Below are 27,579 nucleotides of genomic sequence, written 5' to 3'. Positions count from 1 at the left end.
ACCGGGACAATGGACAGGGACAAAGAGGGGAGCGATCCAAGAGCTGTATGAGAGCCTAGAGGCCCCATCTGAGAGCACGCGTCTCACTCACCGGGGAGAAAGGGAATGATCCGCTGTTTGGGGTCCTTCTGTCCTCCTTCCATGGGAAATTTGTCCAACATCTGCATCTAAATGGGAAGAATAACAAAATGAAAGCCTTTAAATGATAAAAGCGTCTCTGACAGTTTACAGGAATTACGTGAACTACGTGATTTGATAGAGAAAAGCTCACTTTGCTCAGTGTTCCAAAAACTCAAACTAGTGGGAGACAAAGTCAACCAGACCTAGGATCTCCATACAAACAATTCTCTAGATCCGCAACGGCCAGCCTGGTGCAGGCTCAGGGCTGGGAGAGACCAATCTCAGTTTTCCCGTGGGCTCTAGTCACAGGACCTGAAGCATGAACAACGCCCACTAGAGCCCCCCAAATTCCACGGATGGCAGGTCATCCTGTTTCCTAAGAATTGCCGGGTGGTGCTCAAACCACGGAGACTCAGTTAATCTGGTTAGGTCTCCACCTGTGAGGTCATGACACACTCCTGCCGCAGGAAAAATTGCCCTGGCTGGCTCAGCTCCGTTCCTAGCTCTGAGTCAGGCACATGGGGTGCAGCAATGAAGCAACTCAGAGTCTAGGGAGAGACTGAAAAGTAAACTGATCATTGACGGGTGGTGTAGGAAGCATCTTGAGAGGTAGTACAGACTGCTGTGGGCACAGAGGAAGAAGAGGGATGGAACACCCCAAACAAAAACCTTTCATGTCTTCTGATAACAGCAAATGCATCCCTGATATTTTAAGGAATTAATGTGAAGTATCTGATCGGATATACACAATCATCAGGATCTGTTATTTGTGATATCTTGCGCCTCATCCTTAGGTGACCATAATGGTACCCACTGCCAGCGTTGCTTTACAGATTAAAGCTGGGATGTGGTGGTCATTAATGCTGTCACCAGATTTCTGGTTCTTCCTTTCAGCACGTGGTAGATTCCTACCTCCCCACCCCCCTGAAATAAGATGCGGCAAATTCAAGGTGAGCAGAAGGGACATGGCTCACTTCGGGGAGAAGAGCTAGGAGTGGTACTTTACCCATCCCTCTCCAGTTCTGCCTGCCATGTGACAACCATGCTCCATAGTGTGGCTTTTCTGTCAGCAAGGGACCTAGGGCGAGGGCCCAGGGCCCCCAGCAACCTCTGTGGACAATCTTTATTTCCCAAGCGAGAAGTAAACCGCGTGTACAGTGAGGCTGTCTGTCATAGCATTGTATCTTTTTAAAAAAAAATTGGATGTAGCTGCTTTATGATGTGCTAGTTTCTGTTGTACAATGAAGTGGATCAGCTCTAAGTACACATATAGCCCTTCCCACCCCTCTAGGTTCACAGAGCACCGAGTTGAGCTCCCTGTGCTGTGCAGCTGCTTCTCACCACCTGCTTCACATGTGGGCGTGTATATATGTTGGCACCACTCAGTTCGTCCCACCCTCCCCTCCCACCCGCGTGTCCACCTGTGTCTGCTGTATGCCTCATAGCAGACCATTTTAAGCCACTCTGATTAGTATGCAGGCCCAGGATTCAAGGAGAAGAAAAGGGAGTCCTGAACCTCCCACAGTGGTGGCCGAATGTGAGAAACCTGTCCATCATTTTGCCTCAAGGAGAAAGTCACCCTGGATCTTCAGATGTGTCCCTCTGGATGTGGAAAAAGGGAACTTTTGTGCACTGCTGGTGGGAATGTAAATTGGTACGGCCACTATGGAAAATGGTCTGGAGGTTCCTCAAGAAACTAAAAAAGAACTACCATATGACCTAGCAATTCCACTCCTGGGCATATATCTGAAAAGAATGGAGACGTTAATTTGAAAAGATACATGCACCCCAACATTCACAGCAGCACTACTTACAGTAACGAAGACAAGGAACAACCCAAGGGCCCATCAAGAGATGACTGGATTAGGATGGCGTGGGGTGTGTGGGTGCATATATACACATATAACACACACAGACACAGTGGAATAGTATTCAGCCATAAAGAACGAAATTCTGCTATCTGCAGCAACATGGATGCACCCAGAGAATATTATGCTTAGTGAAATAAGTCAGAGAAAGACAAATATTATATATTAACAATATCACTTGTGCTGCTGCTGCTGCTGCTGCTGCTAAGTCGCTTCAGTCGTGTCCGACTCTGTGCGACCCCATAGACGGCAGCCCACCAGGCTCCCCCGTTCCTGGGATTCTCCAGGTAAGAACACTGGAGTGGGTTGCCATTTCCTTCTCCAATGCATGAAAGTGAAAAGTGAAAGTGAAGTCGCTCAGTCGTTTCTGACTCTTAGCGAACCCATGGACTGCAGCCCGCCAGGCTCCTCCATCCACGGGATTTTCCAGGCAAGAGTACTGGAGTGGGGTGCCACTTGTATGTGGAATCTAAAAAATAATACAAATAAATGTATATACAAAACAGAATCAGACTCAGAGACACAGAAAGCAAACTTGTAGTTACCAAGCGAGAAAGGCAAGGAGGGAGGGGCTAATTAGGGGTGCAGGATTAACAGACACCACTACTATATATAACACAGATAAGCAACAAGAATATATGGTACAACACAGAGAATTACAGCCATTATCTTGTAAAACTATAGTGAAGTATAATCTACAAAAATCCTGAATCATATGTTGTACACCTAAAACTAACATAGCCCTGTGAATCATCTACATGGTGGTGGTTTAGGCGCTCAGCCGTGTCCGACTCTGCGACCCCATGGGCTGTAGCTCACCAGGCTCCTCTCCCCATGGGATTCTCCAGGCAGGAAAACTGGAATGGGTTGCCATTTCCTCCTCCAGGGGAATCTTCCCAATCCAGGGATCAAACCTGGGTCTCCTGCGCTGCAGGCTGATTCTTTACCCACAGAGCTACTAGGGAAGTTGGTGAATCAACTATACTGTGATTAAAAAAAAGATGCGTGCCTCTGATAGCATGAAAGCAGCTTTGAATAGCCTGGGGAAAATAAGCACAGATATGGTGCAGGGGGACGGAGGAGAGGCCTGAAGTGGGAGAGCAGAGAAACATGTATACATGCCAAGCCCAGTTAGATTCTTCGGACACATCCTCTCACAAAACCTGCAGAATACCCCTTCAAGAGACGGACATTATCATGTAGGGAACTGAAGTCCAGAGTGAAGAAATCCACCATGGGCCTGCAGCCAGCAAGGGGCAGGGACACAGACAGAAGCCCATGGTTTTTCTGCCATTGTATCACCTGCCTCTGAGATGCTACAGCGGTAATTAAAAAGGATTGCTCCCCAGTATTCAGGAAACAGGGTCATTTAAGAGCGCCTTGCCTCCTTAGTACTGTTCAGTGTGACACCCCTGGGTAGGGGGTGGTCACCCTCAGCTTGGCTGACAACCCTGAAGGGCTGCCCATGAGGCTGTGGTTTTATTTGTGATTGCCAACTGGCCCTTACTCTGTGCTATGCTGTGCAGTGATGGGGAACTGTGGCTTACCAGCATCTGGAAAGGACTTGCTGGAAAGGCAGGCTTCCCTTTTTAATCCAAGAGTTTTTCAATGCTGACACATAGTAGGCATGCAATAAAAATTGGCTAAGCCAATGAATGCACGTAAATGAAGTCTGGAAATACGGGCAGCTTATTTGCGAAGATATTTGCAATGCATCCCTGATTAATAATATTCAATTTACTAATGCATGAGTGTGTGCACTAAGTCACTTCAGTCGTGTCCGACTCTTTGTGACCCTGTGGACTGCAGCCCGCCAGGCTCCTCTGTCCCTGGGATTCTCCAGGCAGGAAAACTGGAGTGGGTTGCCATGCCCTTCTCTAGGGGATCTTTCTGACCCAGGGATGAAACCTGCATTTCCTGTGACTCCTGCATTGTAGGAGGATTCTTTACCACTGAGCCACTGCATTACTAATAATAAATAATAATTAGTAATGGTTTTAGAAAAGGCAGAGGAACCAGAGATCAAATTGCCAACATCTGCTGGATCATGGAAAAAGCAAGAGACTTCCAGAAAAACATCTATTTCTGTTTTATTGACTATGACAAAGCCTTTGACTGTGTGGATCACAATAAACTGTGGAGAATTCTGAGAGATAGGAATCCCAGACCACCTGACCTGCCTCTTGAGAAACCTATATGCAGGTCAGGAAGCAACAGTTAGAAGTGGACATGGAACAACAGACTGGCTCCAAATAGGAAAAGGAGTATGTCAAGGCTGTATATTGTCACCCTGCTTATTTAACTTCTATGCAGAGTACATCACGAGAAACGCTGGGCTGGAAGAAGCACAAGCTGGAATCAAGATTGCCGGGAGAAATATCAATAATCTCAGATATGCAGATGACACCACCCTTATGGCAAAAAGTGAAGAGGAACTAAAAAGCCTCTTGATGAAAGTGAAAGAGGAGAGTGAAAAAGTTGGCTTAAAGCTCAACATTCAGAAAACGAAGATCATGGCATCCGGTCCCATCACTTCATGGGAAATAGATGGGAAAAACAGCATCAGACTTTATTTTTGGGGGCTCCAAAATCACTGCAGATGGTGATTGCAGCCATGAAATTAAAAGACGCTTACTCCTTGGAAGGAAAGTTATGACCAACCTAGATAGCATATTCAAAAGCAAAGACATTACTTTGCCAACAAAGGTCTGTCTAGTCAAGGCTATGGTTTTTCCAGTGGTCATGTATGGATGTGAGTGTTGGACTGTGAAGAAGGCTGAGCGCCGGAGAATTGATGCTTTTGAACTGTGGTGTTGGAGAAGACTCTTGAGAGCCTTGGACTGCAAGGAAATCCAACCAGTCCATTCTGAAGATCAGCCCTGGGATTTCTTTGGAAGGAATGATACTAAAGCTGAAACTCCAGTACTTTGGCCACCTCATGAGAAAAGTTGACTCACTGGAAAAGACTGATGCTGGGAGTTATTGGGGGCAGGAGGAAAAGGGGACGACAGAGGATGAGATGGCTGGATGGCATCACTGACTCGATGGATGTGAGTCTGGGTGAACTCCGGGAGTTGGTGATGGACAGGAGGCCTGGTGTGCTGCAGTCCATGGGGTTGCAAAGAGTCGGACACGACTGAGTGACCGAACTGAACTGAAATGAATGACTATGAATGTTGGTTTGACAGTTTACAGCTAACAAGCCTTCTCAGACACCTGGATTCATCTGTCCTTCAGAATAATTCTATGAAATCAGTGCACAACCCCCAAGTCACAGATGGAGAAGCTACAGAGCAGAAGGACACAGTGACCTGCCTGAGGTCACACAGCTAAGTGGAGGTACAGCCAGTTCAGATATCTTAGCCTAAATCCTCTTCTTTTCCCCTCAGACCACTCTCTTAGGCAGCTTCAGAGCATCACATGAACATGAAAAATCAGCCAGGCTAAGTTTCATGTTCCATGCACAGGTGGAGTATGCTTTCTGTTTAAAAGCAGAGTGATTAGTCAAGCTCAGCTGCAGAGTCTTTCTGGCACTGTTTAAGTTTTGTATTTACGCTATCCTTTTTTTCCTGGAGGAGGGCATGGCAGCTCACTCCAGCATCCTGCCCTGGAGAATCCTGTGTACAGAGGAGCCTGGTGGGCTGCAGACCCCAGGGGCACACAGAGTCAGACCCGACGGAAGCGACTTAGCACGTACGCATCTTCTTTTCTTCCTCTCAATTTTACTTGTGAAGACAATGTTGGAATACAGAGGAACATTTTCTTAGAAGGTATGCCCTGGTAACCCATCAACCACACCCTGCCTGTGTACACTCGTCGAGGCTTCTGCTGCGCTTCTGTCTGAGTGCGCACACAGGCTCAGCGGCCCAGCCCACTGCTGCGTTGCCCTGTGGTCTTCACCGCTCGGTCAGGAAGTTATTCATCCTCTGTCCTAACTTGCTTTTACCCACATAAGTGGAGCTCAAAGAGCTGAAGTGTCTCCCCAAGTGGTATTAATTTGAGGCAGGTATTATTAATTTGAAGCAGTAGTCTCGGGTTTAATGTTGCAAAGTCTAACCACAGACATTATCCCTGAGGACCAGACAGCCCCGGGGTTTAATCCCGATGTTTCTTCATGCCAGCTGTGTGTCCCTGGCCAGAGACCTAGCCCAGTGAGTCGGAGTCACCATTTGCAGACCGACGGATGCGGCCTGCTGGGCAGGGGGGTTTTGTAAATGATTCTGCATGTGAGCTGGACACGGGGGCGCACCAGGTGCCCAACAAGGAAGACCCCTCCTTGCACTCTGCCCACAAAGAATGCTATTCTGAGAATCATCTGGGAATAATTATCAGTATTTTATAAGACTGTACTTTGGGGTTAAGCATACATAACATGAAATTGATCATTTCAACTATTTTAAGTATATAATTAAGTGGCATTAAGTACATTGTTGTACAACCACTGCCACCCTCCATCTTCAGAGCCTCTTCATCATTCCACATTGAAGCTCTATGTCCATTAAACACGAACTCCGCATTCCTCTTCTCCAGACTGTGACAACCACCACTCTACTTTTTATCTCTGACTTTACATCTGACTATTCTAGGGACCATATGTAAATATCTGTCCTTTGTGTCTGGCTTATTTCATTTAGAATAATATCTTTAAGTTTCATCTATATTGTAGTATGCACTGCAATTTCCTTCCTTCTTAGGTCTGAATAATATTCCACCATGAGGCTGTGTTTTAAGGTTGGCCAAACTCCTCCCACTATCAAGGTCCCCACAATGGCCAGAGCTGGGCTTTCTAGTAGAATTTTCTATGATGATAGAAATGTTCTACATCTGTGGTGTCCCTTACAGTAGTCATTGGCCTTGGATTGCTATTAAGCACTTGAAAGGGAGCTCCTGTATTGGAGGTGGAACCTTCACTGGATGGAGGAACTGACCTTTTAATTTTATTCAATTTTAATTAACTTAAATTTAAGTAGCCTCACATGACTAGTGGCTACTATATTGGATAGCACAGGGCTGGACTATAATACTCATTCTCCTCTTTTAGCCATATCTATCGGAGAAGGCAATGGCACCCCACTCCAGTACTCTTGCCTGGAAAATCCCATGGACGGAGGAGCCTGGTGGGCTGCAGTCTATGGTGTCGCTAAGAGTCAAACGTGACTGAGCGACTTCACTTTCACTTTTCACTTTCATGCACTGGAGAAGGAAATGGCAACCCACTCCAGTGTTCTTGCCTGGAGAATCCCAGGGACGGCAGAGCCTGGTGGGCTGCTGTCTCTGGGGTCACACAGAGTCGGACACGACTGAAGCGATAGCAGCAGCAGTTTTATTTCTGGAGAAGGAAAGGCAACCCACTCCAGTTTTATTTCATTTTCTTTATTATCCCATCAGTGGTAACTGCAATCTGTATGACGGCTATTCGCCAGGAGAGGCGAGCAAAGCCTGGGAGCTATTTGGCTTTAGGTCTCAGTGTGTTGGGGTTCACAGGCCACAAGCTACTTCTAGCCAGGGAGCTGTCACACTTGGCCCCATAGGCTTTGAAGCAGACACGGGCAGCATCCCAGACCCTCTGTGGGGACCCCAGGCGGCCTGCAGCAGCAGGACCAGAGGCATGCCAGGCAAGTCCGACGGCAGACGGTGTCCTTGGAGACTGGACGTCCATGCCCCGCCCCTCAGAGAATGAAAGGAAGTGGTGCTGAGAGTGAGGAGGACTGGAAACCCCGGAGGAAAGTGAGTCAGTCTCGGGGGTGGGAAGGGAGAGGGAGCCACGTCAAGCAGCCACATCACAAGGGAACGGGAGAACACTCCATCAGCAGTTTTCAGGACGCAGCTTGTGGTGGAGGGAGAGGAGACGGGCCGTCCAAGGAAAACATTGTGGAGGCTGGTGTGGAGGTCCACACGTGGTTTGTGTTAGCGGCAGACTGGACTTGGAGGGGTGCACTACCGCACTGGGACAAAGGCCCCGTGTCCCAGGAGAGCCAGGGCAGGCAGTGTGCAAGGGCCCAGGTGACCGTCACGGGCAGCTGCAGGCTGGCAGGGAGCCATGTGGTTCTTGGGGCAGGACACGCTAAGACCAAAAGCAAATCAGCTCCCAGGCTCTGATCGCCTCTCCTTGCAAACAGCTGTCTCACTGCAGTTACCATCGACTACAGTTACCACAGATGGTGCGTTGCTGGTTGCCTCTGGGGATCCTGTCCCCTCGACGACCTTGCTTTGCTAAATGTCGGCATGTCCTGGTCTCCACTGGAGCCCGCTGTCCGTCCTGTCTGTCCCCAGCCCCACTTCTCTCCTTCTTACGGCCCCTTCTCAGTCAGGGCAGCATGTTCTCAGCCTGACTCCCTTACTGGGCGGCCCTCTGGCCCACCCCCTTCCCCATCACCTCCTCTCTGGTACATGGTAGGCCCTTGGGATATATATGTGCAAAGAATGAATGGATAATGGACGAACAAATGCATGAAGAACTGGTTGTTCATTGTCAGCCGCTTGTCAGCCGCTGTCTAGAAACGGAGACGTTATTTTCCAGGTGGTGCTAGCAGGCCCTGGTTTGGGCCTTAGATGCAATCAACCAATACAATCTTCCCTCTTTCTGTTTTCCAAATAAAGAATTGCAGTTGGCCCTCCATACCCTCAGGTCCCCTACTTGCAGATTCAACCAATGGCAGATCAAAAATATTTGAGGGAAAAAAACTTTCAGAAAGTTCTAGAAAAGGCAAACTTGATTCTACTACGGTTGGCAACCATTTACATAGCATTTACCTTTTATTTACATAGCATTGACACCGTGTTAGGTATAAGTAACCTAGAGATGATTTAAAGCTATACAGGAGAATGTGTGTAGGCTATATGCAAATGCTACACTATTTAATGCGCTTCCCAGGTGGCACTAGTGGTAAAGAATCCACCAGCTAATGCAGGAGATGCAGGTGTGACTCTGGCTCAGGAAGATCCCCTGGAGGAGGAAATGACAACTCACTAGAGCGAGTATTCTTGCTTGGAAAATCTCATAGACAGAGGAGCCTGGTGGGCTACAGTCTCATGGGGACCACAGAATCAGACACGACTTAGTGACTGAGTACGCATGCACAATATTTAATACAAGGGACTTGGGCATCTTTGGATCTTGGTGTCTGTTGGGGGGTGAAAGGGAGCGGTCCTGGAATCAATTCTCCCACAGATGCTGTGAGAAGAAAGGTAACGCTTACATGTCCTCAGCTCTACACCATCAATATGGCAATGGTTTTCAGACACAAGGGAACAAATATGCTGGTGTGTATAACACCCCAATTTCAGAAGATAATGTCTGGGGAAAGAAAATGTGTCTGAGGAGCCAGCAAAGACAGTATCTGGGTAAAGATGCTTGGTGGAATCCCAGGCCAAGTGTTGGCTACGAGCTCGCCGGGAAGTCTTCCCAACTGGGCGAGGCCTGCCTGCGGAGCGAGAGCTTCAGCTGTGCCCCTCCTACACCTGCTCCAGAAAAGACGGGAGAAAACACTCCCTCCCCGTGGCTTCTGTGGTGCAGCCTAGGGGCTTCCAGCAGTTCCCAGGGCTCATGAAGTGCGTCAGGGGCTGTCCTATCTCAACAGAGAGTGGAAACAAGCAATGCTTGCCATGCGACACTGGACAGCCTCTCTCGTCTCCGGGTCTGAGTTCCCTTCTCTGGGGAGAAACAAAAGGCTCAGACCAAGATGTAGCAGCCTGCCTTCAGCTCTGTGACGTGCTACGTTTGGGAAACAGACCCCACTGAAAGCACCCATGCCCAGAAGCCGTCCCCACAGTGTGGAGGGCTCCTGCTTACAGGACACAAGCAGTCAGGGCTTCTCTCGCCAGCTCCCTGCCTGGCAGGCTGACCGGCTGGCTCGTGCGCCACGGGAATTCTGCAAGATGCCAAGCTAACAGTCCTGCTCTCTCACGCTTCTGCATCTTTGCACACATGATGTCCTCTGTGTGGGATGACCTCCCCCACCCTGTCGGTGGGGCAACTCCTTACTCATAGTCAAGACTCTGCTCAGCTGCCACCTCCTCCAGGAAGCAAGCCCTGCCTGAGTTCCCTGGCTAGGACAGAGGACGCAGGGACAGGCAGTAACTGGAGTCTGGCTCAGCAAACCTTTAAGTGTGCCCTCCATGAGGGAACCCTTGGTTCCAGGGACGACCATCTCAGCCTTGAGGATGCAATGAACTCTCGGGAAAACTCAGAGGGCAAAGGTCGCAAGGCACAGATCCATCATACACTCAGGGTCTGTCTGTGAGGGGCCGCGTCATGCTCAGAGCAGCCCTCCGCAGGACAGATGCTACCTGAATCTCACAAGGAGGTGCTAAATGGGCCTTCAAAGAGCAGCTCTCTTCAAAGGGCAGAACTCTATGAGGAGACAGACTCGAAGGCAATCCTGGGCCTCCAGGAGGTGGGGGTGCAGCGGTTAGGAGCACAGGCTTCAGACTCAGCCACCCCTAGGGCTGAATCCCACCCACGCTGCCTTCTAGGCACATGATTTTTGCCTCTCTGAGCTTCCCTTCCCCCATCTGACTTCATGCCTGTGAGTGAGGACTTAATGTACGTGTGTGTGCACTTACTCGCTTCAGTCATGTCTAACTCTTCTCGACCCCATGGACTGCAGCCCACCAGGCTCCTCTGTCCATGGGATTCTCCAGGCAAGAATACTGGAGTGCGCTGCCATGCCCTTCTCCAGGGGATCTTTCCGACTCAGGGTCCAACCTGCATCTCCTGCCTTGCAGGCAGATTCTTTACCACCGAGCCACTGGGGAGGCCCAAGGACTATACGAAATGATGCATAAATCAGGCAGCTAGCATGTTTTAGTAAACAGCCACCAATACTGTTTGTTATTACATTGCTCAGTTCAGTTCAGTCGCTCAGTCGTGTCCAACTCTTTGCGACCCCATGAACCGCAGCACGCCAGGCCTCCCTGTCCATCACCAACTCCTGGAGTCCACCCAAACCCATGTCCATTGAGTCAGTGATGCCATCCAACCATCTCATCCTCTGTCATCCCCTTCTCCTCCTGCCCTCAATCTTTCCCAGCATCAGGGTCTTTTCCAATGAGTCAGCTCTTCACATCAGGTGGACAAAGTATTGAAGTTTCAGCTTCAACATCAATCCTTCCAATGAACACCCAGGACTGATCTTTAGGACAGACTGGTTGGATCTCCTTGCAGACCAAGGGACTCTCAAGAGTCTTCTCCAACACCACAGTTCAAAAATTACATTGCTCAAAAAAAATTACATTGCTCACCAACCACACTTCCTCAAGGCTCCGCCCTGGGCCCTTCGGGCTCTCCGGGCTCTCTTGTCCCCGCCCAGTGCCCTGCTCTGAGGCCAGCTCTCTGTTACACTCTGCGAGATTCTCCAGAGAGGCTCAGATGAGGGCAGAAAGGGAGGTTCAGAGAGGCTGAGGGGCCTGCCCAAGGCCACACAGAGGGTCAGACAGAGGACTGGGACGGCACCAGGCCTTTCACTCCAAGCCCAGGGCTCTCCCGCTGACACCCTCACACAAGTCGTATGGTCAGATGTCAAGCAGCAGCAGTGGGCGTGACTGTCCCCAGAAAGTGCCAGAGGGGCCCTTCTTGCTGGGAACTGTGAGTCTCTTTTCCCACAGAGGAGTCTGAGTCATGCTCCTTCCTTCCACCCTGGTGGCCTCTGTGCAGACCTTCCCCTCTGCCTGAGTGTCCTGCCCCCACCAGAGGGGGCAATTACTGTTGTGTCACCCACAGGTTATCTTCTCTTCTCTGGCAGCAAGTCTCTGACTTCTTCTGGGGGATCTTCTACTCCTCTGCCAGCCAGCAAGCATGGATGTGGTAGGCTTCCTCCACTTCCTGGGCTCTTCCTGGCCAGACACCCAGGATGAACCCCTAAGACTTGTGCTGAAACCGCTGGGGTGTTCTGTTTTTCCCTGAAGTCACTGAGCTGAGTTGTTCGATAAGCTGGGAACTGTATGGCCACCACCATACAGTCAACACCCCGTCTGGACACAGAGCAGGCCGAGAACCAGAGGAAGGCAGGTCCTCACTGACACTGTGCCCCTAGATCCAGGCAGACCTGAAGCCAAGCACCCTCAGTCTTCTCAGTTCCATTTAGCTAATCAATGTTCTTTTTGAATAATCCATACAGACTAGGTTTCTGTCATCCATAACCAAAACACTTCTGACTAAAACAAGGTCTCATGGCCAGGAAGTGGCAGCATTTGGATCAAAGCCCAGGATCCTAACCACTCTATTAAACTGGCATCATCTCCTGCTCTAATCTTCATGCCAGTTCCTAACAGCAACCCATGCCCATCAATAATCCCAACAGCTGACATTTGCTGAGGGCTTGACAGCCCAGAAACTGCTCTCGCACACATCATCACTTTTCTACAAAAAGGAATTGAGATATACTTCACATACCATAAAATTCACCCTTTTAAAGTGTTCAATTCAGTGGTTTTTAGTCTATTTACAAGGTTGTGCAACAATTACCACTATCTAATTCCAGAACAATTTCATCACCCCCGAAAGACACCCAGTACCCATTAGCAGGCTCTCCTCCTCTCTCTCTCCCCCTGGCTCCTGGCAACCACTAATCTGCTTTCTATCTGTATGGATTTGCCTCTTCCGGACACACGTCATCACTTTTAACTCCAGAGGGGCCTTGTGAAGTAGTGACTCACAAGGGGCGCACAGGCCAGCAGAGTGGATGAGGCTGTGGACCCCGGTGGTACCGCCCAGCTTCAAATCCAAGCTCTAATGCTCACCGGCTGTGTGACCTTGGGCAGATGCCTGAACCTCTCTGAGCCTGGGTTTCTTCATCTGTATGATTTGATAACCTTGACAAGAGGATTAAACAAGTCATTTTATCTTGAGGCTGAGTGGGCAACATCCCAGCAATGCCAGCTGTTTCTACTATCGCCACCCCCATGCTACTGATGAAGAAATGTGGGCACAGCGGGGTTAAGGGGTGTGCCCACGGCCACACAGCAGAGGTGGCTGGGTCCCAAGTCTCCTGACCGAGTCCTCTGCTGTTTCCATTACGCCACACTGGCCAAGCTGCTTCTTCACGAAAGATCGACTGTCCCCTATGCTCTGAGCCAAGCTGTCTGAAAAAGCCAAGGCTACTCCCAGCCAGGAGTGGGGGTGGGGTGAGTCATGAAATCACCGACTTCAGGGTGCTGAGGTCCCATGCGGGCGGCCTCCTCCTGCCTGGTCCTTGGGATCAGCCCACGTTGGCCGATGGGGTCCTGCCTTGACTTCTTCCAGTTTCCCCCAATCAGGCAGGTATGGGGTTGGAGGCAGGGCAGGCCCCTCTGGAATTTCAGAACTCTCCCACTCCAGCTGCCCATCTGGAACTCTTTAAAGCTCCCTTAAGCCCTGCTTCTAGACGACTTTGTTTTGGGAGTGGAGTCTCAGGCAGCTTTATGTCACAGTAAACCTCCAGTTAATACCTATTATGGCGAGGCGGGGAGGAAACCTCACTTTTAAGTTCTGGGAGAAGTAAGAAAGTTGAGTTAGAACAGGAGAGTGGAGGGAATACAGGCTCTGGGCCAGGGCGCCCTGGGATCCAACCCCACCTCAAATGTTCCGTTAATGATGTCACTTTGGGCAGGTCCCATCTGGGCAGAGTGACAGCAGGTGACTGCTCCTGCTTACTGAGCCAGGCACCGCTCAGCGAACTGTCACGGGAGATGCGGGGAAAGCGCTTTCATTCTCAACATAAGGACAGGGAAACTGAGGCTCAGAAACAGAGTGGGACACCAAGCTGAGACTGAGACGGCAAACTGAGATGTGAGCCCAGGTCTGTCAAACCCCGGAAGTCAAGGTCAGAAGCCTTGAGCGCAGCTGCAACGGGCAAATCGATGACCCAGTCAAATTCCCCACACACTGCCCGGCCCACGCTCCACCCTTCGGGCCACAGATGGCAGGCTCGGGGGTGGACTCTGACCCTGGACACTGACACTCAGGTGCTCTCTCTCAGACACTGGAATCGGTACCCAAACTCCACTGCCTGGACACGGGGAAGGGCACTTCACCTCAGGACTGAAGGGGCATGTAGGTCAACGGGCCAGCAGAGGAAGCTGGTCCAGAGGGGTTGGCAGGAAAGGGAGCTTGTTCGGAGAGTTTCTGGCCATGTGACATGTGGCCTGGGGGCTTCTGGAGGATCATTCTGTTGCTGGCTCTGGGACCCTGTGAAGCCAACTACACCCCTCGCTCTGGGTCCCAGGGGGGCACACCTGCCTCCTCGCATCAATCCACCCCACTGCTGTCTGCCTCAGCTAGCTGGGAAACTGTCTGTTCTGTGCACGCCATTATTCTCCAGGCGAGCAGTCACCCATGTCACCCATCTCTGCCCCCTCTGTTCCTTCTTGGATGCATCAGGCAGGGAAGAGGCCTCTGAAAGCAAAATACAGGCAGCACTCCCCACTCCCCCCAGTGCATAAAAAAATCAGTCTAACAACTTGCAAAACATTTACCCAGCACCTATGCTTTAGAGATCTGCCATAAAGGGTCTGCATAAATCCCCTCTGTGTCTGGGAAAGAGGGTGTGGATCTCCATCAGTTTCACACAGGACTGAGGTTTGGCTTATGGTGTCTGGAGGTGTTGGGCATTATAGCTATCACCTTCCCTGCCTTTGCCCCAGGGTCAGCCCTACCCGACACCCCTCACCATGCCTGTGTCTTCTCCTTCCTTTATTTATTGGCTGTGCCACACGGTTTGTGGGATCTTAGTATCTTAGTTCCCCAAGCAGGGATTGAACTCACGCCCCCTGCAGTGGAAGCCTGGAGTCTCAATCATAGGACTGCCAGGAATGTCCCCTGCCAAGTCCATTTTAGATAGTATCTTAGCATCTTTAACACAGAGCCTCTTCGGGTATTGACATTCGGTTCATGTTTGCTGTGGACCAGAAGAAAAAATCAGAGAAGGCAATGGCACCCCATTCCAGTACTCTTGCCTGGAAAATCCCATGGATGGAGGAGCCTGGGGGGCTGCAGTCCATGGGGTCACGAAGAGTCGGACACAACTGAACGACTTCACTTTCACTTTTCACTTTCATGCCCTGGAGAAAGAAATGGCAACCCACTTCAGTGTTCTTGCCTGGAGAATCCCAGGGATGGGGGAGCCTGGTGGGCTGCCCTCTATGGGGTTGCAGAGTCGGACATGACTGAAGCGACTTAGCAGCAGCAGCAGCAGAAGAAAAATAGTTTGTATATGACCCTGTTTGGTTTTATTGCATCACTGAGTTCATCACATTTTAAGTAGTTAGGCAACAGGGGTTAAGGGCTGGCCCGTGTGCAGTGACTCTTGGCAGTTTGTAATGTAGACTGCTCGGTGACTGTTTGGGGAAACTGGTTAAGAGCACATTAACATTGCTCCTCCCCCTTTAAAATACTGGAACACAGGCTCTGAAAATCTTCCATTTGACATTTTCAGGAACAGATCAGGTCTGCTCGACCAAGGATGCCTGTGGTTAATATCACCTAACCTTCAGAAAGAAGGTGGGCGGCACAGAGGCAGGCTGGTGTGTGGAGGACAAGGGCTCTTCTGGAGGCCCCACAGTGCCCCTTCTCCCTCGGATCCCAGCTGTTCTCGCCACGTCTCAGCCCCTGCCCCGTGCCTGAGAGGCAGAGCAGGGACCGGACGAGTCCACTGGCCGCCACGTTCGTCAGCCCTGTTGACTGGCTTAGAGATGAGCCTAGAAAACACTGTGTTTGCTGGCACTTCTGTGAACTGACCTTTCACTCTTTCCTGCTGAGTGTGAGCCCAGAGCATTTTGCAACCACATGAGACCCAAGATAAAGCCAATGCAAGGGAACTGGGAATCCAGAACAAGAGAGAGAAGCTGGACAAGAGGACACAGTGGAAAACCCTGGATCAAGCTGTGCCTGAAGCCTGCCAGTTTCCCTCTCCCAGGGCATTCTATTACAACAGTCCCCTAAATCCTCCTGTTTACTTAGGCCAGTTTGAGTCCGGTTTCTGTCATTTGCAACAAAAGCAGCCTAATTGGTACAGAGGAAAAGAAGACAGTCATCTCCACGAGCCCTCACACTGGTCTGTCGGGTATGTGAGCCCCTCACCACAAGGCACGGAACACTTGTGGATTCAGGAAGCCAAGCCAGTTCCCATCTCCTCCTAAGGCCTGTGTTTCCTAAAGAAATTTGCAACATGATATCAGGCACTGTGACTTCTCATCGAGATACACTTGCTCTGATCTGCTGGCTGTTGGTGATGTCAGCATAATGCTACTGATCCATGGATTAGAGTTCTTTTGCCCTAGTGGGGAGGGGCTAACACGGAGCTGTCCACAGAGGCTCCCTATGAGACTGGTGGTGCTCGGTGTGGGTATTAGTTCGTCCCTTTGTTCATTTGTTCATTCATTCATTCACAAACACTGACTGGCTACATACAGTGTCCTTGAGTAAAACACAAAGGAGGGACAGGAAAAAAAAAAAAAAAAAAAGGAGGGACAGGATAAAGAAGATGCGGTTCCTGCCCACAAGGGTCACAGATTAGAGCAGGACAGGCAGACAACTTCAAAAGAGTCAGCACAAAGGGATACAGAGCTGTGGGGATTAGGGGACATGGCTCTCTCTGGCTGGGAAGTGAAGTCAGACCAGGCTTTCCAGGGGATGAGAGCCCTGAGGGCGGCAAGCCGACAGGGCCTGCAGGGTGCAGGAGGCATTTCAGGTGAGGACAGGCCTTAGGAAAGGGCAAGTGCGATGCCCTCAATACACAGCAGGTGTTTCAGGCTAAACATGGAGCCTGATGGGGAGAGGAGGCCAAGGTGAGGAAGATTTGGGTCTGTCTTGAGAGCAGAATGGCCCCATAAAGTCTGATCACACGTAACTCACCAGCAAACACGATTACACAAGTTTACGATCTGAACGCCAAAGCCAAACACAAACAATTTCCAGATTAGCCTCCATTCTGGAGCAGGCAACATGAGACTTTATTTTATTTAAAAAATACTGAATACCAAAGCAAAAGCAATACAGCCCATCACTTATGTCCCCAAAGTGATGGACACCTTTTTTTTTTTTAATATGGAATGCTCCACAAATTAGTGTTATCCCTACACAGGGGCCAGACTCATCTTCTCTACATTTTTATAGTATGTGAGCTGCTGAGGTGAGCAGATGGACATCATTTTTAAGTCTAGGAAATAAATACTGCGCATCCCCTGTGGGTGAGGACCCAGGCTCTGAAGTCAAAGCGGAAAGTAGGTCCATACACACTCTTCCCTACCCTGCAGCTCCCTGGAGACCCCACATCCTTACCTGCAGATCGAAGAACTTGCTGTAGCGCCGGTAAATGGCCTCCGTAGAGCCACTGGACCACGTGACCCGGATGATGTAGACCTGCAGGGAGGAAGGGAGGCAGCCGTTAACGCCGAGGCAGCCTGTCCATCGCCAGGGCTCTAGAGCAAAGCACCAGGGTTAGAGGCAGCAAGGCCTGGGCTTGACTCTCAGCTCTGCCCCTGACCAGCTCTATGACTTGGGACAGGCTACTCGCCCTCTCTGCAACCCAGCTTCCTCTTCAGTAAAATGGGTATAATACCCTCACCTCTGAGAGTTGTGCAAAGGATCACAGGAAATCAAGTCTAGGAAAGCATAAGCACCCTGCTTATCTCAGGAGATGCTGCTATTTTCAGGATTTCTTACTCTCCACTCAATTCAGAGAGCCATCGGGCTGGCTATTTTGTCAGCATCATTCTTAAAACTTGGAATTGTCAGAAGTCACAGCAACCTGTGGCTCTCAGCTCTCCCGAGTTTCTCATAAGCTTAGCCATCGTGTCATTTCCTCCAGTTAGGGCCTGGGCCGAGTCATCATTTCCCTCTATGGGCAGTTTCTCCGTCTGTAAAGTGTGCTAATAACAACTGTTTCTGCTGCCTACCAGGATAGCGTGAGGCTCCGATAAAGCAGAGGATGGGAAACCACTCTACAAACCACAGGGCCATGTTTCTAATCTCTGTCACTAACTGAAGCACGCACAGAAAATAATACATCGACAACAAATTCAGGCACAAAAGGTGACGACAGGAGGTCAGAGGCCTCTGGCTGGGGACTCTGGTGACCTTGGACCCCACCTGGGTACTCAAGGGATAAGGGATGAGCACATCTATTTCTGCTTTGCACAAATGATCTGTGGTTACAGGGCGATTTTGACATGTAAAACATACATGTGTGAAAGCCACCTAGAAAGAGAAATAAACCCGAGGGGCTGGGTGTTGTTAGAGGCACAGGAATACACAGGCAAGGCTTCTGACTCCATGAGTGCAGAGTGAGCTGGGGAGACAGCATGTGCATACATGAAGATAAATAACATGTGGACGGTGGAAATTACTGCAGATGCTGACTGCAGCCATAAAACTGAAAGACACTTGCCCCTTGGAAGAAAAGCTATGACAAACCTAGACAGCATATTAAAAAGCAGAGACGTCACTTTGCTGACAACGGTCCATCTAGTCAAAGCCATGGTTTTTCCAGTAGTCTTGTACCAATGTGAGAGTTGGACCATAAAGTCTGAGCGCTGAAGAACTGATGCTTTTGAACTGTGGTGCTGAAGATTCTTGAGAGTCACTTGGACTGCAAGGAGATCAAACCAGTAAATCCTAAAGGACATCAACCCTGAATATTCACTGGAAGGACTGATGCTGAAGCTGAAGCTCCAATACTTTGGCCACCTGATGTGCAGTGCTGACTCATTGGAAAAGACCCTGATGCTGGGAAAGACTGAAGGCGAGAGGAGAAGGGGGCAACAGAGGATGAAATGGCTGGATAGCATCACCGACTCAACAGACAGGATTTGGAGCAAATGCCATGAGATAGTGAAGGACAGAGAAGCCTGTGTGCTGCAGCCCATGAGCTTGCAAACATTCAGACGCAACCGAGTGACTGATCAACTACAGTAGACATCATTATTTTTTGCATTTAATTTTTTTTAAATTGGAGCATAACTGCTTCACAATGTTGTGTTGGTTTCTGCCATACAACAATGTGAATCAGCTGTAAGTATACATATATTCCCGCCCTCGTGAGCCTCCCTCCCACCTCCAGCTCTATGTCAGTAGAGTGCTGAGTTGAACTCCCTGTGTCATACAGCAGGTTCCCACTAGTTATGTTTACACATGGCAGAGTATACATGTCAATGGCACTCTCTCAACTCATCCCACCCTCTCCTTCCCCTGCTGTATCATTATTTTACTGTGTTGATAAACCTTTCTTTCAACCAGAGTGCCTGGACTTTTCTCCTGGGAACCTCCTTTCCCACCTCAACACAGTCCTTTAGACACCACGCTGGGTACCACTGTCCACGGTGACTGGTTAAGGAGTGATCACGTGACTCATGCCAGGCCAATCACAGGCACTAAGAACCAGCCCTGGGACTTCTGCTCCCACCCTGAGAAAAACCAGTTCTCTCTTCCTTGAGGTTGCTCTGCTGTTAGGACACGACCTGGAGTCGCTGGGGGATCACAGCATCATCACTTGGGAGGAATGTGCCTGAGAATGAAATCAGCAGATTTCTGATGACACGGTCTGACCCTTAGACCCAGCTTTGCATGTAGCTCGGTCTACTCCTGGTCCCTCCTGAGCCAGTAAATCTCGGGCCACACCCACACTCCGGGAATGTTTTTGAAGCCAGTTTGAGTTGGGTTTTTGACACATGTAATTTAGTCCTGACTGGCACAGGAAGCGGGGCAGGAGAGCTCTCTAAAGCTTGAAGTCATTGTGGTGTACCTTGAAGGGCATGTCGATCCAGAGAGCAGGAGAGGAAGGAAGAGGCCGTGGGTGGTGGGGGACGACGGTGGAGCAAAGACCAGCTCAGGGAGTACGGGGGGCCACACCTGGCAGTGGTTTCCAAGGTGGTGGTAAACAAAGTCTCTTCCCAAATGAGTTCTTGCTAGGATACCTTCATTCAAAACAGGAAAAGGAGGAGCAGCTTTGGGCAGAGGGAGCCAGAGCCCACTGTAACACCAGGGACTTATGGGAGAAGTTTCTTCTGGTGAGAAGAGATGAAAAATTGAAAGACGAATCAGGACCAGGTGGGAGGTGCCCTTGAATGCCCAACTCAGAGGTTCACCGGGGACAACCTCTCCAAATCCAACATCTATTTCATTTCAGTGAAGCACAGCAGGGAGGAAGGGACTTGGGCTCTTGAATCACAGTCTCCCAACCCCCAGAGCCTCAGTTTCCTTATCTGTAAAATGGAGTCATCAAGCCCACCTCAAATAGCTTTATGATGATTATCAGAGATAAAGCTCTGAGTTCCTTGCCTGGCAGAGAGGAAAGGTTCAAGAAATCTTAGTATCCTGCACCCCGATTCCCCAATGCCTACCCAGCCCCTGTTTTAGAAAGAAATGATTTCATGATTTCACCAGGGATTCACGTATCTTGGCCCTTTTCTCTCCCACTAGTCCTGGGTCACTCATGGAGCCAAAGAACAGGTCAAGGTATCCTCTGGGAGACAGTCACCCTGGAAAAGTGATTTTACAACAAAAAGAGTTGTTATCAAAGCCACACCAATAGTCATTAGTGTTATGAAAAAGAAAACACCAATTCTAGTTCACTAGAATGAAGTAGACAGTCGGACAGTCCGGACCCTACTCTTGGAGAGTGGGAAGATGGGCAATAAACCAGCTGATGAAGAAATATGTGTATAATTTAAGTTACAGTCCGTGCTAGGAAGGACCCCAAAGCCTGCTGTGAGAGTGCAAGACACAAGTGGTGGGGGTGAGCGTTCCTGGAAAGGAAAGTCCCTCCAAGGAAGCAGACTCTGAACTGACACCCGAAAGATAAGGAACTGGTCTGGAGAAGAGCTGAGGAATGTGTATTCCACACAGAAAGAGAAGTGCAAACAATGATGCGCAGGCTGGAAAACGCTTGGCCTGTCGAGGAACCAGAAGACCATTATGGCAGAACAGCGCTGGCGGGGAAGGGGGTGCTCCCAGGAGGAGCAGCAGAGGCATCACCGCAGGCTTATACACCAGGGCGAGGAACTTTATTCTTCTGAAGGTTTGAGAGGCACAGGGGTTGGGGAAAAAGCATGAGATATAATTTAATGTATATTTAAAAATAAATACATATATATAGATAGATAGATAGATAAATATACCCACAGGCATACCTCTGGCTGTTGTGTAGAAAATGGTCTTGAAAAGGGGCAGGGAAACTAGTAAATGGGCTTCCCCGCATCTGAAAGGGACCACGGAACTCAGTCAACCAAATGGTCCCACCTTCCAGATGGGTAAACTGAGACCCAGAACACACCTTACCAAAAGCCCCCATCCTGGGGGATGTACAAGCAAAGTTTAGATGATTATCTGTGAAGGACAATGCCAATGTGGATTAAAAAACAAGAAAAAAAAAAAGAACTGAAGATGTAAAAGCCAACACAGAGCATACACCCATAAATGGAGAAAAACAATTCTGCTTACATAATTCATTCTTGACCTCTTGCTTACAATTTTTAAAGTTCTGTCCCTATGGTACAAGAACTCTGCAGCAGATCTAATTGGTTTACTGGAATCAACCTCTGAACACAATTTGATAGCTTCACTTTTTAGGCACAGATCTAACTTTTTAATAAGAATGGTCCCACTGCAGAGCTTTGGCCTTTCCCAGGGCTTGGGGGCTGGTGAAGGAGCCCATGTGATGGGTTCTAATGCCAGCCCTGCTGTGGTTGAAACTCACAAGGTATTAGTCTCTCTGGCCACAGCATCCTCCTCTCTAACATGGGCACAGGAAACCAACTTATGGTTCCCAAGGGGTAAGCAGAGGAGGGATAAACTGGGAGGCTGCTGCTGCTGCTGCTGCTGCTAAGTTGCTTCAGTCGTGTCCGACTCTGTGTGACCCCATAGACGGCAGCCCACCAGGCTCCCCTGTCCCTGGGATTCTCCAGGCAAGAACACTGGAGTGGGTTGCCATTTCCTTCTCCAATGCAGGAAAGTGAAAAGTGAAAGTGCGGTTGCTCAGTCGTGTCCGACCCTTAGTGACCCCATGGACTGCAGCCTACCAGGCTCCTCTGTCCATGGGATTTTCCAGGCAAGAGTACCGGAGTGGGGTGCCATTGCCTTCTCCGAAACTGGGAGGTTAGGATTGACATATGCACACTACTATATATAAACTAGATAACTAATGAGAGCCTACTGCCTAGCACAGGAACGCAATACTCTGTAATGACCTCTCTGGGAACAGAGTCTAAAAAAGAGTGGATATACGTTTAAGTACAACTGATTCACTTTGCTGCGTACCTGAAATTAACACAACAGTGTAAATCAAGTATACTATAAAAATTAATTTAAAAACAAATAAAATGGAATGGGGATAGTATTTCCCCCGAGGACTCACTATAACAACTGAGGTACACAGGGCCTTGTCCAGTGCCCAGCACCCACGAGCTGTGTCTGGTGTTCCGGCTGGCCTGGCTCCCCGTCTCTCCTTTTGGTGGCGGCCCCCAATTCCCCTGGCTGGCCTGGCGCCCCGTCTCTCCTTTTGGTGGCGGCCCCCAATTCCCCTGGCTGGCCTGGCTCCCCGTCTCTCCTTTAGGTGGCGGCCCCCAATTTCCCTGGCTGGCCTGGCTCCCCGTCTCTCCTTTAGGTGGCGGCCCCCAATTCCCCCGGCTGGCCTGGCGCCCCGTCTCTCCTTTTGGTGGCGGCCCCCAATTCCCCTGGCTGGCCTGGCGCCCCGTCTCTCCTTTAGGTGGCGGCCCCCAATTCCCCTGGCTGGCCTGGCGCCCCGTCTCTCCTTTAGGTGGCGGCCCCCAATTCCCCTGGCTGGCCTGGCGCCCCGTCTCTCCTTTTGGTGGCGGCCCCCAATTCCCCTGGCTGGCCTGGCGCCCCGTCTCTCCTTTAGGTGGCGGCCCCCAATTCCCCTGGCTGGCCTGGCGCCCCGTCTCTCCTTTAGGTGGCGGCCCCCAGTTCCCCTGGCTGGCCTGGCGCCCCGTCTCTCCTTTAGGTGGCGGCCCCCAGTTCCCCTGGCTGGCCTGGCGCCCCGTCTCTCCTTTAGGTGGCGGCCCCCAGTTCCCCTGGCTGGCCTGGCGCCCCGTCTCTCCTTTTGGTGGCGGCCCCCAGTTCCCCTGGCTGGCCTGGCGCCCCGTCTCTCCTTTAGGTGGCGGCCCCCAGTTCCCCTGGCTGGCCTGGCGCCCCGTCTCTCCTTTAGGTGGCGGCCCCCAATTCCCCTGGCTGGCCTGGTGCCCCGTCTCTCCTTTTGGTGGCGGCCCCCAATTCCCCTGGCTGGCCTGGCGCCCCGTCTCTCCTTTAGGTGGCAGCCCCCAATTCCCCTGGCTGGCCTGGCGCCCCGTCTCTCCTTTTGGTGGCGGCCCCCAATTCCCCTGGCTGGCCTGGTGCCCCGTCTCTCCTTTTGGTGGCGGCCCCCAATTCCCCTTGAAAAGCCATGCCCCTTCTTTCCCTTGTCTTTGTGACAGAGAGTGTCACGTTCCAAGCCTGGCTACCAGGGTACTATCGGTCCCTGGCTTCAATAATGGCTCAGGGATGGGCACGTCACCCACGCCAGGGTGATGAGACTCAGTTCTGGATGTCTGACGGCACAATCAGGAAAGAGACTGCTTTCCTCACTGCAGCAACTAACTGGGAGACCATCACACCGAGACTTAAGATGGAGAAAGCGCAGAAGTAAGCAGAGGTCAGAGCAAGAGAGACGCGCCAAGTCCCATGACATTGTTTGAATCCCTGGATCCAGTATCCTGGACATTACCTAGACACAGGCCCAAATTTTTCCTTACTTATTTAAGTCAGTTTGAGTGAGTTTCTGTTACTTTCAACCAAAGCAATCCTAATACATCTGATCTTGGCTTTTAGATTATATCTCCAAAACAGTTTAATACCCAGTGGCCTGGCATTAAGAAATTAAAAGTAGACTTCACAACAGCCAAAAGGTGGAAACAATGCAAGTGTCCACTGATGGATGAATGGGTAAGCAAATTGTGGTATATTCATACAATGGAATATTACTCAGCCTTAAAAAGGAAATTCTGCCATATGCTACAATATGGATGAAACTTGAAGACATGAGATGCTAAGTGAAATAAGCTGGTGCACAAAAAGACATGCTGTGTGATTCCACTCATAGTAGGTACTTAGAGTAGTTAAATTCCTAGAGACAGAAAGTAGAATGGCGGTTGCCAGGGACTGGGGAAAGGGGAACGGAGAGTTAGTGTTTAATGGGTTATGCAGGTTCAGTTCCGGAGATGAAAAGAGCTGTGGAGACGGATGGTGGTGATGGAGCACGACGATGTGAGTGCACTTAACACCCCTAAGCTGGACCCTTAAAAACGGCTGAAATGGTAATGTTCATGTTATACATATTTTATCACAATTTAAATAAATAAATAAGCAGACATCCTTCAGAAATTTACACAGTACCTGTCATACTCCCTGGACACGACACTATAATTTTATAGTGTAGTCCTCAAAACATGGGCTGCATACCTGAAGAACTTTTATACCCAGAACATATTTTCAAAAACACAAAACCGGCTCAACAGTAAGGAAACAAACCGACCTGATTACATGATGAAAAAAGACCTAAACAGACACTTTATTGAAGAGGATATATGGATGGCAAGTAAGTGCATGAGAAGATGTTCAACACCATTAGGCATTAGAGAAAGGCAAATTAAAACCATGATGAGGTATCACCATACACCCATTAGAATGGCGGAGATAGGTGATGCTGACAAAAACGTGGGCACAGGAACTCTCAGACATTGCTGCTGGGAAAGCAAGGTGGCACAGCTACTCTGGAAAGATCCTTGATGGGTGCTGGACCACTGGGTGAATGGTTATTGGAGAAAGGGAGGGTCACACAGGCTGAAGATATCACCCCAGGAATTACTCTCCCAGCAAAGGGGGAAAATATCCCTTTTCAGTGGAGAGATCTGGTGACCACAACTGTAACAGTGATCAAACCTAATGTCACCAATAAGAGGGATAATTAGACACGGAATGGTCCCTGAGGTGATACAGTAGGAGTATACAAAATCTGTCAAGTATCGATACCACAACATTTAACCTGAATCTCAAGCCTCTTGACCCAAGTTTCAATTCATAGAAAATACAGGAGGTCGAGAAACAAGCTCAATGACACCAAAAGGAAACAATTAGACAGATCCAGAAGATGGGATGGTTTACAAGTCCACTCACAGGGCAGAGTTCAAATGCTACCTCCTCCAGAAAGCCCTCCCTGACTGCTCCCACCCCATCAATATTAGATTGGGTCTCCGTGGCACACGTCTCCTTGGAACCCACCTCCTCATCACAAAGTCAATCACATTTTACAGCAATTGCTGAGAGCAGGAACCATGACTGTCTTGTACACACACTGAACGCCCAGCACTGAGGTCAATGGAAAAATCTATACTTTGTGGGAAAAAAAATGAGGAAGAAACAGAGAAGCCAGGAAGTCCAGCCCTCTCTGGCTCTGTCCTGCTTCAGCATGGGACTCCCTTCAGCATGGGACTCCCTTCCTCTGGGAATGAGGAAGCAGAGACCATACTGGTGTCTGAGGGCCACCAAGGGCTTCCTCTTGCTCCCCACAGGAGGCTCTAAACTGGAATTAGCCACCATCAAAATCCCTTCTTACACAATCTCAGCAGCAGAGTCTGCATGATTAACTAAGTCTAGACTCCCCAGGCCTGGGTTTCCCACAGGGGCTCAGAGTCACCAGGACCAGACGTCCTGAGCTTCTACTTCCTCTGAGTCCACAGAGAGATGAACTGGTGGCGAGGGGCAGGCTAAGGTGGGGGCAATGAGCCATAACAGGGTGCTTGGGGTCAAGGTGGGCTTGGTCTTCCCCAAATCCTCGTGAGCTTGCAGGTCAGGCGAACACCTTCCACGCTGTCCTGTTGAGGCTGGAGGTTCAGAAATGTAGTGACTTGCCTGAGGTCACAAGCTACGCTGTGCAGTGCAAGGACTCTGCCCTCCCATTACTTCCAACCCCGACAGCCTTGCCACCCCGGGGAACCATGCCCTTGCCCAGCAGCTGGGCCACAGCTGACCTGGCAAGGTGCCTGCTCGCTTTCTATCTTAGAGCTCCTCCTGAGAGCCTGCTGGAGGCTTCTGAGTTCAGGGCTTAAGAGGGCCTGGACTCACCCTCTGCCTCCATCTCAGCTAGCTGCATGGTCTTGGGAAAGGGGCCTGACCTCTCTGCAACTCAGCTTCCTCCTCCGTAAAAACAGGGGGATCATAATAGCATCAACCTCAGAGCTTGTGTGATAATTAATGGGAAAACGCACAGAGAGTGCCTAACATGGACCTGGCACAGGGTAAACGTTCCATGAAGAGAAGCCACCGTCGTCGTCATCCTCATTAAGAGCTAAACACAGGGACATGAAGCTGAGGGGACCTTGCCCCTGCTCTCCATCTTGACAGGGGAGCCCCCCAGAGTCCCCTCTCCAGTCCCCATCGCCCCAGGGCCCTGCCTCTTCCACTGTCTTCTCTGGGCCCACGGCCGTGCAGAGGGACTGCCCCTCCAGGGCCTGGGCACGGGTCTCCCAGCTGTTGGATGAGCCAGGGTGCTGCCCCTCCCACCCCAACCCCTGGCCTCCGTCTTGAGCCTGCTTGGTGCTGGGGCTTCAGCGGCCCTGACCCTTCCTCTCTCCGGGCTGAGGACCATTCCAGGGAGGCCCAGGGCAGTGTGACCTGCCAGGAGTCATCATAAACAGGGTGGAAACCCCACCTGCTCATAGATGCCATTAGGTGTCCTGAAGCCTGGGCCACAGGAACCCACCCTGTCCTGGGGCCTCCAGAGACCACTTTTCTTCAACTCAGACTGCTTCTGGGAGACATAGAAGCCCCCTGGGAGATGCCAAGAATCCATCCATGGACCCCCTACATGAGAAGTGCCCCCTCTCCCATCCCACAGCCAGGGATGGTCAGTCTCTCTCAGGAACCTGAAATCAGACCTGAATATGCTGGCTCTGAGAGGATACTGCTGCAGCCCGAGCCACCTCCAGTTTGCGACAGACGTCTGGTCTGCAGAGCGGGATGAAGGAAGGAGACAGACAGGAGCCTTGCTCGGCTCCCACGCACTCTCCAGATCCTGCTTCTGGGGCCCGCCCGGGGCTGCTGGGACACAGGACAGGGGACTGGCCTTCCAGTTAACGCCCCTCCCGGCATGAAGAAGGTCCGTGTGCAGCTAAAAGAATTCTGTAGTTTCGGGGAAAGTTCAGGCATCATCTTAGGTATAAGAACAGATTTCAATCTCAAAAAAACTATGTATACAATATATACATGTATGCATGTGCTTGTGTATATTTAATCTGTGTAGTTACATTCTGGAGAAAGAAATAGCAACTCACTCCAGTATTCTTGCCTGGAAAATTCCTTGGACAGAGGAGTCTGGTGGGCTATAATCCATGGGGTCGCAGAGAGTTGGACACGACTGAGCAAGTGTGCATGCGCACACACAGAGTGACATTCTACAGTCACTGTGACTACTGACTTAGTGAATGCAGACCTGCCGCTCCCAGGGGAAATGAGGGCTGGGGCCTTGCAAGCCTCTGATCACAGCATTTTCATCTAGTAGTCAACAGTACACAGCCTGGTTATATGTTTCTCTTTAACGACACCTTACTTAGTGTATGTTGTTCATTC

The 27,579-nt window shown here is 50.3% G+C and overlaps 1 protein-coding gene across 2 annotated transcripts in view; it reads right to left on the bottom strand.

Moving 5' to 3' along the window:
- Positions 1-27,579, bottom strand: part of SH3PXD2B (SH3 and PX domains 2B) — a 123,392-nt gene that overhangs the window by 71,349 nt on the left and 24,464 nt on the right. For both annotated transcript variants that reach the window (XM_086362200.1, XM_086362201.1), the window contains exons 2-3: positions 17,245-17,325; positions 92-167 (exon numbers count right to left, since the gene is read on the bottom strand). In XM_086362200.1, coding sequence (XP_086218326.1) covers positions 92-167; positions 17,245-17,325 — 157 coding nt within the window. The remainder of the gene's footprint in view (positions 1-91; positions 168-17,244; positions 17,326-27,579) is intronic.

The sequence above is a fragment of the Bos grunniens genome, chromosome 20 (genome assembly GCF_055505025.1).
Source record: "Bos grunniens cultivar Pamir isolate PY7600 chromosome 20, Bosgru_T2T1.0, whole genome shotgun sequence".
Classification (NCBI taxonomy): Eukaryota; Metazoa; Chordata; class Mammalia; order Artiodactyla; family Bovidae; genus Bos; species Bos grunniens.
The sequence above is the reverse complement of the archived record's forward strand: the minus strand, read 5'-3'. Positions and strand labels throughout refer to the sequence as shown.